The sequence below is a fragment of the Salarias fasciatus genome, chromosome 1 (assembly GCF_902148845.1).
Source record: "Salarias fasciatus chromosome 1, fSalaFa1.1, whole genome shotgun sequence".
Classification (NCBI taxonomy): Eukaryota; Metazoa; Chordata; class Actinopteri; order Blenniiformes; family Blenniidae; genus Salarias; species Salarias fasciatus.
This window is the reverse complement of record NC_043745.1, coordinates 27,944,455-27,957,670: the sequence shown is the minus strand read 5'-3', so window position 1 is coordinate 27,957,670 and position 13,216 is coordinate 27,944,455. Positions and strand designations below refer to the sequence as shown.

The window sequence follows — 13,216 nt, the reverse complement described above, 5'->3', positions numbered from 1 at the left end:
TATTTCTTCTGGTGTAAAACTCGCCTCTTGCGCCGCTAGAGTCCATAAACAGCGAGAACAGTGGGTTGTGCGCAGTGCTTGAAGAGCTGGGCACAGTCGCTTTTGTAATGTGCAAAATGATATCTCTGCAGTGTAACCATCTCTATTACAGGGGGAAGAGATTGTCTTACCCTCTGGATTTGCTTCAAAGAACACGACAAATGAGCTTGAGCCGATCGTGCTGTTGCCGATTCTCACAGAGCGAAATGTCACAGCGAAACTACAGCATGTGACAACAGGCACGGGAAACATTTCTATATCGTCTGCTAAAATGACTTTAATTAACTTCAACTAATGTTAACAGTTTCCTGAGTATGACAATGAAACCAAGGAAGCTTGAAAGGTTCGCTTCTCCGCTCCGCATCAGTTTAGTCATCATCTGAAATGAGTCGTCAGAAATCAAACACGCTGACACAAGTCTGCTACATACTAATAGTTGTTTATTTTAACGCATCCATTTTTTCAAATCACAACATGTACAGTCGGTACGTTCTTCACAAAATAAACAGAGGAGCTTGTGTCGGTCGTTCCTTTAATTGTGTATGAGGTGCAAGCCCTTTGAAAAGTTCGGATGTCCTGACGATGTGAACGCTTAAAAATTCAGGAAGCACTCTGGATTCTCGCGGAAAGTGGAAGGATGTGGGACAAACACGCTGATGGACAGAGAAAAAGAAAGTAAAATTAGTCATCTCTTCATTTTTAAGGCATCTGGAGCATCTGAAAGGATCAGAACTCAGATTTAAACTTTTTTTTTTTTAAAGAAATGTTGTGTATTTAATGATTGCAGTCGGCAAAAGCCAAGGTTAAAGCAATTTTGAGCATATCCTGTAATAAAAACAGCAAGATTTGAGATGCCAACACTAACTTCCCTACAAAATACAGAAATATTTAGCATTTAAATGTGAAGGAGTATAGAAAATGACACTTACATCGATTTACCTGCCAGTGTAAACTCAGACACGTTAATCTCGTGCCCTGGGTGGCTGGTAATACTGCTGCGTGGGTCTTGTGCGTCTCGGTTGTCCGTCTCCCCCACGTCGAAACTCAAGTGAACCGTCATAGTAACCATCATCTTCCTCCTGCCATCGCACATTTGATATGGTTGGGATGTGTTACTGCGAGTGATTAGACTACATGTCATTCATATTTCATCGGCCGTCGTCACTTCACTTGAATGCAGTTTGATTAGCGGCTCAGTGCCGCGTTTGGATGTTGATGAAGGGCCTCACCATGGCGTCGGCGGGGAGGGGCTTGATGTTGTGCAGGAGGACTTCTTCACAGTTTCCATAGTCGCTAAATACAACCACCGCCGTGGTGCCCGACGGATGCACAGCGTCTATTCTGGCATGGTAGAACTTTATACAAAACACAAAACAAAAAGAAAGTGTAATTTTAATACGAATATATCTATACAAATCAAATAACGCTGAGATGGAAATGTTGAAAGCAACGCTTATCTGGTATTTTCTGTGTATGACCCACCTTGCTGTCTTCCCAGTACAGTGCCAGACACTGGTCGCCTGGCTTCCACGCATGCTCCACAGCGTGACTTCTCTCGGCTCCTCGAGGACCCTGACCTTTGCCTTGACCCGCCCTTCTTTTGGATCCCGGGTTATTCGGGGCGTTTTTCTTGTTAGGTGGCTCCCTGTTCGGCGGACAAGATGAGTTCATAGGCTTGATCGGCCCAGTTCTTTTATGTTCTATGATTCCATTTTGAAAAAGAGCGGGGTCTCCCGCCATTATTCGAGGATCCTGTGGTAACCCCACGTCTTGAACGATCCCTGAGCTGCCTCCTGCACCTCCTCCTCCTCTCACATTAAAGTTTGGAGGTCCACCATCCCTTTGTCGGTCAAAATAATCCGAATTTGGCCGGTCGAATTTCCCCTTCCTCCTGCCATTGTTGGCGTCGTCATTTCTGTCCATACGTTTATTGTTTCCTCTTGCGTCCATTTCGCTTCCTGTAGAATTATGCAGTTTAGGAGCTGGAACGTTGTCCCTCCCACCTCTCCTCTGAGGCGGCCCGGACATATTCCCAGAACCATCTCCGTTTCGATACCGTTGCTGGGAAGATCCACTGAACTCCAGCTGCTGCTGCTGCTGCTGTGGATCCTTTGAATGAGTGAAAGTATTCATGTAGGCAGGAGGATAAATCTGCTCGTCTCGCGTCTCTCTCCGTTCATTCTGGGGTCTGTCCGATGGGCCCCGCGACCATCTGTCCTGGCCCTTCCACTGCGGGCCTTGAGCTGATGTTTGGGGGGTTGGAGAGTTCGAGAGAGGCTCCTGGCCAGGTTTGGGAAAATCAGTGTCTCTGTTGAAGCGAGGCGGCCGGTCATTCCGTGGCTGCCGGTGGTCGTTGTGTGAGGAGAACTTGGTGTGAGATGTGTCTTTGGTGTAATAATCTGAGTTGGAGAAACCTCCTTTGTTCTCATGTCTCTGTGGCGCCTGGTTTTTTGGCTCTGAAACAAACAAAAAAAATTCATTTAAAAACAGCAGTGTGATCAAAAACAATGTCAACACAAGTATTCCGCAGATTTATGATGCATGAATCTTCAAGGATTTAACAAGTAGAAAGCATCACTGAGAAAAATCCTCTTTTTAACAAACACTACGATGCCAAAAACATCTAAAGACGCCTTTCTCCATGAAGTAACTCAAGCATAGACTTGATGGGCTGTTCTTGACATAAAAGAGGCAACGCAGCAGTTTAGAAAGAAACACGGACCGGTTCACTCACCATCGATGGAGAAAACTCCCATCTTGGATTCCAGAAAATCAAACAGAGTGCTGGGTCCTGATGGCCTTCCTCCTGCTCCCTCATCCTCATCTTCATTTCTGGACCTCCCTCTTCCCTTCCCCCTGCCTGACGAGAACACAAAAATTAGACCAAGTTAGGAATGCTTAACTCATGGGAGCCTGAATGATTGAAGCTTAAACCCTGTGTGGCTACAAGGGAAGAGAAATAGTCTAATGTGTGCAGATACTATGTCTGAGTCAATAAACAAAAAGTAAATACACAGTAACTAAATGAGCTGTTGAACCACTCCCTGCTCACAGTTGTAGAAAATAACTCTGTGAATAGTTCAGTGCGACTGGACTTGCTGCAAGCTGATTTTCATCACTGAAACAAATACTGAACAATGACTGGAGGTAAAGTGGAAAATCCATCTGATACCTTAGGTGTGCTTGGCAATAGAGTCAGCAGTAAAGTGTGCATTAAATTTCTAATAAACGAACAAAAACAGGCCGTAGCTGCCACTGTGGACCTTTAACTACCGTGTTGGTGTTTTTCAATGCATTTAAAGGACCTCCACATCTCTCTCACCTTGTTAACTCTATAGGCATGAAGTGTTACGAGGCTGGATGAGGCAGAAGGCGTGTGCGTCTCTTTCTGTGTGTGTTTACCTCTGGGTTGCGGCTTGTTCGGTTCAGCCGCCATCGGGCCGGGCCCGCTACCCGAGGACCCGGTCAGCAGGCTGTTTAGTGCCACTTCAAGGTTGTTGTTATTATCCATCAGGGCCTGTCGAGCGGCCTCCCTGTTGAAGCCCATCTCCATGATGTCTCTCAGGGCACGTTCGTCCACCTGCCCGCCGGACGCCATGAGGGGAGGAACAGAAACAGAGTGAAAAAGGCATAAACAGTGCAGGGAGACGGGGAAACGACACGTGCATGTAATGTCTCCGACGGTGAGGTAAAATAAGGTAGCTTCAGACACAGAAGTGAGGTTTAGTCTGACAGGAAGGAAACGGCTGGAGAGATAGCAAAGAATCTAATGTTACCTTTACTTTAAAGCTCTGTTCTACCTTGGATTACCTTGAAATTAAGTTTGAAACTAGTAATAAAACAGTTCAGAGCCAAACGCAGTAATAACCTGTTCCATTCTATTTATGTCTTCAGACCAAAGCTGAGAAACTGGCAGGTAACAAAATAAAGAAAGGCGAATGGATTCCCTCCTGATTGGGAAACCTGACCAGTTCATTTACATTAGTAAAGTTTCATAATAAATGCCTCACCCAGTCTGTGAAACGTAATATAACACCTAAACCAGAACAAGATCCAATTTTTAAATTACTTTTTTTTTTTTACAGCGAATGGCAGCTTCAGTAAAGTGAGGTAAATCTATAATTATAACAGTCTGTTTTTCTTTCTTTTTTTTTTTTAAACAGAGGTTCAGACCACATTTGTCTTCTCACCAGCTCCCTGTAGTTTCCATCTTGTCTGCTCTCTGTTCTTTCGACCCTGTCTTCTCGTCTCCTCTGCTGGTATGAGTCTCGACTCCGGGAAGAGGAGGCTGCATTGGATAAATTACTGCCTGCATTTCCTCCACCACCAAACGTGCGGGGGCCCTGACAAGGGAAAAAAAAATAAAAAAGGAACAGACAAAAACACTTTGGGATCAATATGGCTGCAGGGCTGAATAATAAACCAAAAAAAAAAAAAACAAAACAAAACAAAACAAAGAAAGACACAAGATGCTTGCAGTTGACAATGTAATTATGATTTTTAATTTTGTGGACTTCCCAGAATGCCAGGAGAAGTTAAGGTTAAAGCAGATGTCAATAAGGAGACTGTGGATCTTAAATGGAAGCCAAATCAAGTAGGTTGAGCGTAATTGGTAAATCAATGAGCAAAGCAGCAAGAAAGTATAAGCGTGGCAAAAAAAAAAAAGTGCTTTGAAAAATTAAATGGTCAATGGCAAAAGGGGAAAAATTCTAAACTGCTGGCAAAGACAATGTGTGTATTACAGTTTATTGTTTTACGAAATGTTAAAGCAACTAATTAAACACATGGGAGTGATCTTAAGCTCCTGCTTACCTCTTTGGTCTTGGCCACCTCTGCAATCGCTGCTGTCCGCTGCTTCTCAAACTCGTCGTTCTCATCGGTGCTTTTAACCGCGGTGTGAGTCTGCAGCGTCTTCCTCTGGTCCAGCTCTCGGCTGTCTACTTCATCTTTCCTCGCACACTTCTACAGGCACGAGAAAAATAACAGATCCAACAGCAGTCAGGTGTAGTTTCTTAAGAGAAGGATAAGTGCATTTTCGGAGCGTTTTTCTGAGTTCACGCGGCTCAACTATCATCAATTCATCTCGGGCTGCGTTATTGTTGAGAGTTTGGCTGCGGCGGCAAGCGAAAATCCAAATCCTAACACAGCTCTTACAATGGGAACCGCGCTGAATTTTAAAAACGTCGTCGCCGATGTGGTCGGAATTAGATGGAAAGCCGAGATCTGCCGCTGCTGCTCAGTGACTGAAGGAAGTGATGAGTCAGTCAGGGCCACAGTCGGTTACCAAGTGCAGCAGTGACCTTTGCTTCGGAGCAGGACCGGTGTCTTTTATTGCCGCAAAGGTAAAACTGATGAGTCGGTGAGGATAAAGAATATGAAGGGAGGAATGACAGCAGGTATGCGACTTCTGGAAAGTGGCCACACAAATCAAATCAACAGTAAACAGTAAAACAGTCCTCCTGGATGATGCCAAGTCGGCAGTTTCTGTTTGGAATGCCCAGGCCATTAGACATCCAGTGGACATTACGACAGCCGATATGATTTATGATTAGAGAAAGCTCTAAAGGAAAAAAATACTTAAGGGGAGTCCTTCTAACAATGTTACTCTGCATTATTCATATACCTCTGTAATTACAGTTTAAATTAAGTCAAATAGGTTTTCCTGAAGACAAATGTCCATGATCTCTGTAGATTGACTAAACAAGCAGTGTTTCTGCAGACAAAACTAAACCTATTTGCATCATTAAAACATTTTTTAAAACGCATATGCTGCCACTGCTGACACACGTCGCACGCAATCACCTCAACTGTTTAAAAGAATCCAATCAATCTAGTATTAAAAGGTTAATTAGACCTTTGAGGACTTGAGCGATGTATTTTAAATACTCCTACGTTTCACTTGTGAGAGTGTCAGACTGAAAAGAGGCCAGAGATGATGTAAACTAACCACTTCAACAAATTGTCCGATAAAAGCTCACTCGCTCAGAAATCTCCCTTTTAAACGCTCTCCCGATGTGAAGCGGGGCCGCGGCGGCTTCACGCTGTGAGAATGTCTCCGAGTAGCGGGAACTCGGAGAGGTATAATCGACTAACTGACAGAACATAAAGCCAAGGACAATGCGGGCCCAGATTTGCTTCACGGTGCCAATTACTCTGAGATACAGGAACGTCTAACACCTTAAGGCGGACTTATTTAGCGCTAAGTCCTGGAGTGACCCGGCATTAGAAATACAGCTGCACGGGAAAATCTGCAGAATGTTGAATGATAATTCCCAAATGTTCCTCGTCCAACTTTACAAAGCTTGAGCAAATCTGGAATGAAGAGTGGGTGAAAATCCCACAATCCAAGTGTCAAGCTGATCCGGATGCATCCCACTCTGAAGCTGTGATCCTTGCCAAGGGAGTACTGACTTAGAAACAGTAGCTTTTAAATGGAAATTCTAGCAATTCTGTATTTTAATTCTCGCCAGGAATTTAAATACAGTTCTTCTCTTAATTTTCTGAAAGTAACTTACGTGCAAAAACCGTAAAATGCTGAAAAACGTGAGATGGTTTAATATGAAGCACCGGATGGTGAAGGTGGCTTTTTTTTTTAAACTCATATGTTTAACTGCGTGTAGAAAACAACTAGGTACATTTGTCTTTCAGCTTGGTTCAGTTTTTGTACAAAGAAGTTTTATATAGAAGCAACATTTACACCACATGTTGCTGAAGGAATGAAAAAAAAAACCTGCAGCATGTACAAGACAGACTGTAAAGCAGAATTAAAAATCAATGACGCATTTTAAAGATTCATGCAGTTGTTGCAAGAAAGATCAGAGACAACGTAGCTGGGACAAGGGACAACCAGCCTTGGAGGCAGAGACTCGGGTTTCGCCCTTGCGCGTGTTTCTGAGGTGATTGTTATTCAGTAGCGTCCGACTTCCATTAAATCGCAGCTGAAATCTCATTTCATAAACATACCATTTCCTGACTGTATTATTTTTTTTGTTACTTTTTTTTTTTCTTCAAACCACTGTTTCCACGTTGCCGTTTCCTTGCCGGGCTTTAACCAGAGCAAATTTTGATTGGGGAAAAAAGTGAAGGCGCCGCTATAATTAACATTTGTCCTCACCTGACCAAACTGCACAAAGGGGGGAGGTCCGCCTTCTGCTCCAATGTTACTCCTGCTGTGTTTGGCCAAACTCTGGAGGTTAAACAAGAAAGAACTTGACATCAGAGAAAATTCAAGGCGAGACTAATGGCTGAAACATGTACTGGAGGCCTTTGTTAGAGGTTTAGGATGATTACTAAAATATGAATTCTTTATCCAAAATCGCAGAGCCATCATTAAAATGTGGACTCTCACCCTTTGTAGCTCCCATTTTTCCACCATGTGATCAACCTCTCCTCCAAGGACGGAGATTTTTGAGTCATCAAGCAGCAAAAGACCATTTTTAACCTGGACCGTACCAAGAAGCTTCACCTTTGTTCCAGGGGGGGTATTGAGGCTTGAAAAACAACAACACAAAGGGCAACAATAAGCACATTTGTAACCACAAAATAGATAAATAAATAAAAATACAGTCTTTGTAATCAATTCGTAAAGGTTAAGCGGGTAAGGATTGAGCGTAGCATCACATATAGAAAGCCCCACACCCGACTGCCTCAGCCATACCACTTTATAAATGACATGGAGCAGTGCCAGCGGATGGGTGGCAAGGCTAGGAGAGACTATTAATAATCCCAGCTGCTCACCCATCCTCATGGTAAATTAAAAGCCCCTCTATCTCATCAGGCCTGATAAGGCCTCTGCCTCTCTCATTAGGAAAGCACAGGGACTTAGAGGGATTTCCAGCTACTGATGCCGGATGCCAAAGCAACAATTAGGGATTTCACTCCACACCACTGGGATGGATGGCGTTCTCATGATAACAGAAACTGCAGAAATGAGGCACTCGCCATCCGCGATTCAATCACATGCAGGCAAACACACATTTGGTGTTGGAATTCATCGCCAGCACCGCTACTTAGTGCTTAATTGTCATGTCTCTCCACTATATCACTGTCTCGCGCTCTGAAGGGTCCTGTAATCCATCTCATCCTTCTTTACCACTCACTTATGGACCAGCACACACTTTTCCTCAGAGACACTAACCACCGCTGTGGGCAGGCCTGCATGTGTGCGCCCGGCTCATAAAGAGGGGATTTGTTCTGTTCTCTCCTCTCTTCCCATCAGGAAGTCAAGGCCCACATTCGGGCCACTCCACCTGTACAGACTGGCTAGTCACCATGGCAGCAGTCACCAAGGCCACGGTTGCTTGGATGGAGATGCAATTAAGGCCGGGAATTGTTAGATCAGCTGCCACCGACTGGAAATTGCAGATAAAGGGAAAATCCGAGCATGTGGTGGGGTGACAGTGTTGACGAGGAGGTGAAGGGTGTGTACACAATCTTCCCCGTCCGCTTCGGATAAATTATGAAGTAGTTAAATGCAGAAAGTTTTAAATGCACAGTATGTTGCAAAAAGGCGTCTATTTTTTTTTCATTAAATAAACACAATAAAACTGACTGCAGTTACTGACTTCCAAGAAAAATCCTGCATCTTTCCCCCCGAACAGAACTGGTTTTGTACCTGATCTTCGACAGATGTTTAAACTCCAATCCAACACAGGTGGTATGGCCATCTGTCATTTGTAGGCGCAGCATTCGTGGCGCGCCCTGGGACTCTTCATGATCTTTAGGAGCCGAGATGTTTCTCACCTTCTGCACCTGGAGAACACATGGACCCTCCAACTGGCAGAGAAAGCAAAAAAATTAAAAAAAAAAAAAAAAAAAAAAAAACAATGTTTGAAAGGCAAACTCAGCGACAGGCGGGGGGATTATAGAGGTCAGTACAAATAAAATATGTACGTCTTTTATTGTTTTTCTAAACACAGCAACTGATAAACTTTCCCTTTGGAATTATTTGAACATAGATTTATCATTTAATCGGTCTTAACTGCAACATTATTTTTTTCAGCTCACTCAAAGAATACATAAATTTTTTTTTTTTTTTTTGAAAAGATGTATGAATCCCATTTACCTTCCAACCTGTCATTCTGGGAGCACAGAAAGGTCTATTAAGTCTGCTACATAATGCATAAAGGCAGTGTGTATTTTCAAAAGAATAAGTGAGCCTGAATGGAATGGGAAGTAAACACAAAGAAAATCCCATTTTCATATTCTTGAAAATTTGCTTTACTCTGTTTCTGAGGAGGAGCAGAGGTTTCATCTACATTTGTTAGTGTGTTAGGGCCATCTAGTGGCACCCGTGTGAATTGCATTTTATCTGTGCCATCAATTTTTCAAGATAATCATTACCCAGAGATTTTGAACTCGAGCATTAAGGTATTAAGGAGCACTCACCTTCTCAGTTCTTCCACTATTGATATCAGATGGTAGAAACTTTCTCCCAACAGGCCTCAGATCACTCTGGAAAAGAATCAGTAAATAAGTCCATAGTTCAGTCAGGTTCTTTATGTCTTTAGTTTATGAGTCTAATCTTTACTTCTATTCGGCCAAGTAGCTTTTTGACATGTTTTAAACTGTGTTCTCCTGTCTTTTAAAAGACACGTCATCTACCACCATACGATGACATTTTTGATGAAGACGGGAGAACACAGTCTAATAATGTCAAAAAAGTATGTTGAAAAAAAAGAAGTCTACTTGCCTGAACAAAGAGAATCAACAGGAGTAAGAAGATTGTGCCAAGTTTTACAATAACAAAGAAAATTTAAAAAAATTTAATCCGTTTTCCATTTGGTCATAATTCCCCGAAGAACTTCACATTATCACATTCTCACAAACACACCGAAGGTGAAAGCTGTCATGAAAAGCACTTAATCCTTCCATAGGGGGCAATTTGGAGTCAGCGTGTTGCTCAAGTACACATCAACATGTAGACTGGGGAAAATGTGGGATCAAACCTGCAACCTTACAACTGAAAGATGACCTGCACTATCAAGAGAGCCTCTGCCACAAATGAGATCAAACAATCTGTACAATGATTCATCAGTGAGGCTTTTTCTTGTATTCAACATTCCAGAAATTCACAATACTGGGTAACTTTGCTTTACCAAAAAACCAACACATACTCACATAGTGAAAAAGCATTATTTAGAGACAGTCTTAGATGATCAAAAACCTTGAAAAAAGTTCAGGCAGCCGTGACTGGCTCCATCTACCCTCTGTTTTCAGAGTTTTTCTTGTTGTCATCAGGATGTCGGTTCAGTTTTTATCATTACACAGATCCAACAGACACAAGAACTCCTTTGTCCAAGCTGCTGTTAGTCTACTCGACAATTGAATATATGTGTGTCGGTGTGTGTATTGTAGGTATGATGTTTTCTTTTACTTATGTATCACTGCAGCAAATTGCCCCTCAAGGGTAATAAAGTTGACTGTTAAATTTGCTTTAAACTTCAAACACCCTGTCAGTAAAAGAGATACACTTAAAATATGTTTGTATTTCTATCCGAATAAAGTCTTTTTAACCATAACGGTCTTAAAATGGGCAGCAATACATGTCATTCCTCTAGTATTATACTGAAATATAACAATCTTTTAGCTTTCAACAATGCAGTTCTACTGTGGAGCAGAACTTCATAACTAAGAAACTGCATTTGGAAAAACAGCTGTCTCAGTCTCAACAAAGTCCAAGGCCTTTAAAGGAATACTCCGAAGAGTAAGAATCAGTTAAAATAACATTTTGATGCACACAGACTTGCGCATGCGCAGTGCTCCGCGGAAGGATGTACCGGAGCACAGCAGGAGAAGCCATAGACTCGGCCGCTGTGCGCCTGTATATCCTTCCATGGAGCACTATGCTTGTGCAGATCTGTGTGTATCAAAACGTTATTTAAACGGGTTAAAAAGAAAACACGTCTTTTAAAATGTTTTATAACCATTCGGATTTACTTCACGTGCTAATACGCCGTCCCCTGGACCACTGGAAGGAGTATTTCGTCCACTTTCGTCAGTCCGGCTCTGTTTCCTCTTCACCTCCGGCAGCTGAGCTAAGCTAACTACGATGCTAACAGCTGGGAGCCAGCCAGTGGACGCAGAGAGACAATAAAGGTATATATGATCTTGTCTCACTATAAAAATGATAGGGATAGGGCGTGGGTCCAAAATCTTCGGAGTATTCCTTTAAGCCGCAATCAGCTCAGAACAGTTCCTGTCTTTTGGAATAGGTCGAAACATCAACCACAAAGTTCTACAATTGCGGAATTTTTGTATCACATATTCATTTTCAGAAGCATTTAATTGTAGTTACCATGAGCTAATTACACTGTCTCCGTTATGTTGTCGCATGATGCCACAAAAAAGATGATGGTTTTCAAGGTATTGCATCAACATGGATAAAATAAATAAAACTGTTCACCAATTATTTTTTTCTTTTTCATCAGAATATTACAAAGTAGAACACACCTACAAATCACTGAGTGCATTAAAAAACATTTCACGTGACAGTTTATGCAAATAAAATCTATTAAAGAACATGCAATGTAATTAACCAACCCCTGCTGACAACATATTATACAATCACCAAATGTCCATGGACACCTGTGATACTCACATCAAGTGCAATGCGGATAATGTCAGTGTGTGTTACATTCTCAGCTGATCCTTTGAGTTCTGCGATGCCTTCATCGCTGAGGTACCTGTAGGGTGAAAGAAAAAAATAAGATGAGGAAGATGGAAAAGCTAAGCATCGTGAGGTAAGTATATATAGTCACACACCAGTTAGAACTTAGGATCATGCAGTGGTTACGGTTCTAGTCTCACAACAAAGTTTGGGATCAAATACTGGTGCAGTATTTGTGTGTGTAATTTGGATGTTCTCCCAGTGTGTGTGTTTCCTCCACAGTCCAAAAGCATGGGTGTCAGGTGAAGTGGTGACCCTAAATTGCCCCTGAGTGTGTGTGGATGTGTGTCTCTCTGTGCTTGTAACCTGCCCTGAGTGTATAATGCAGCCTTCTGAGTTTCTGTTGGGTATGGGTTGAAATCTCATCAGAAAATTGTGAATAAAGATGAAGCATCTCTAAACACTCAAAAGCCTAAAATTATGACAAGTCTGGCATAACTCTTGCCAGGTGAAGCTATGAGTCGTTTATTTTGAATATTGTCAGTTATGTTCTTTGCAATAAAGCTCGAAGGCATCAATTTACATTTGAAATACATCTTATATTACATTCATAGTAATACAGTTAAACCCCAGGTGGGCTCTCCTCAAGTGATTGTTGATGTTGGGCTGCACAGTTCTTCTAAATATGTTGTATTATAAAGAAGGCTGTAAGTTGCACTTTCTCAATCAGTTATTCATTTATTTTTTTGCCACGTATGCTTTGACAAGGGTCTGGAGTGTGGGAAGCAGCCCTGCCGGTGCCGTTATCACTGCTTATCGCCAAATGTCTGCGATATGATAGTGGCATGCTAAGTGTGTATTAGCAAGCTGGTGTCGCCTAGCATGCAGTAACTGCGTCCAATTGCTTCAGTTTCGCCTCGAATTGTTCTCAAAAGCAACAGAATCCAACACGTTCGGAACCAATTGTGTGAGCGTGTGACCAAGAGTAAAATATTGATTAGTGTTGTTAGCTAGCACCAATGTAGCATCTCAGTGTGATAGCTAGCTCTCTGACATTAGCCACCATGCTACTCACCAGCCCTCTTTGACCAGGGAATCTATCAGATCACTCATTTTCCTCCAAAATGCAGACGTGTAAATGAATACACTAATGCATTTGAACGGGGAACACCTGAATGACGACTATCTCGGTCTGCAACACATGTTTATCCGGCTAACAAAGCTCGCTAATGTGAGTACTGAGCGATCCTCTGCTACCTACGTCACAACCGAAACGCGTTATGCGGTACGGAGAGTCACGAGGCTCAAAACTCAAAAATGTAATGCTGTGTGCATTACACGTGCATAAAAGCAATAACGATGCCAACATTATTATTATTATTATTATTATCATTATTATTATTTTTAATATATATATAGGGAATAACCATTCATGGACACCTGCATGGTAACGTAGCACACACGTTTGACAGGTGCGAAGATGCTGAGATGGCATGAACACACCTAAGTTTTTTTCAGTGAAATGATGAAACTCAACAAAAAAGACACAACAAAAATAGTCAACTGTAC

General features: G+C 42.3%; 1 protein-coding gene across 3 annotated transcripts; it reads right to left on the bottom strand.

Annotated features, from left to right (window-relative positions):
- Positions 1-459: 459 nt before the first annotated feature.
- On the bottom strand, positions 460-12,921 carry tdrd3 (tudor domain containing 3). 3 transcript variants are annotated; one of them, XR_003931662.1, is made up of 14 exons: positions 12,723-12,921; positions 11,639-11,723; positions 9,427-9,492; positions 8,654-8,814; positions 7,388-7,529; positions 7,154-7,225; positions 4,852-5,001; positions 4,230-4,382; positions 3,442-3,619; positions 2,774-2,899; positions 1,522-2,495; positions 1,269-1,394; positions 969-1,154; positions 460-692 (listed from the first exon to the last, which is right to left on the bottom strand). XR_003931662.1 is itself a non-coding variant. In XM_030094072.1 (14 exons), the coding sequence occupies exons 1-13, from the start codon at positions 12,758-12,760 to the stop codon at positions 1,002-1,004; spliced, it is 2,388 nt and encodes a 795-aa protein (XP_029949932.1). In that variant the 5' UTR covers positions 12,761-12,921; the 3' UTR covers positions 460-692; positions 969-1,001. The 3 variants fall into 3 exon arrangements, 2 of the variants coding, with proteins under 2 accessions (XP_029949932.1, XP_029949941.1); XM_030094072.1 differs by having other exon boundaries at positions 969-1,118; XM_030094081.1 differs by having other exon boundaries at positions 979-1,118.
- Positions 12,922-13,216: the final 295 nt, after the last annotated feature.

Coding starts and splice junctions, on each gene's coding strand:
- tdrd3 (XM_030094072.1), bottom strand. CDS start 12,760: ATGAGTGATCTGATAGATTCCCTGGTCAAAGAGGGCTG. Junction 5,002..7,153: donor CCTTTGTGCAGTTTGGTCAG/GTGAGGACAAAT, acceptor TCGTGCCTGTAG/AAGTGTGCGAGGAAAGATGA. Junction 1,119..1,268: donor CCCTCCCCGCCGACGCCATG/GTGAGGCCCTTC, acceptor GTGCGATGGCAG/GAGGAAGATGATGGTTACTA.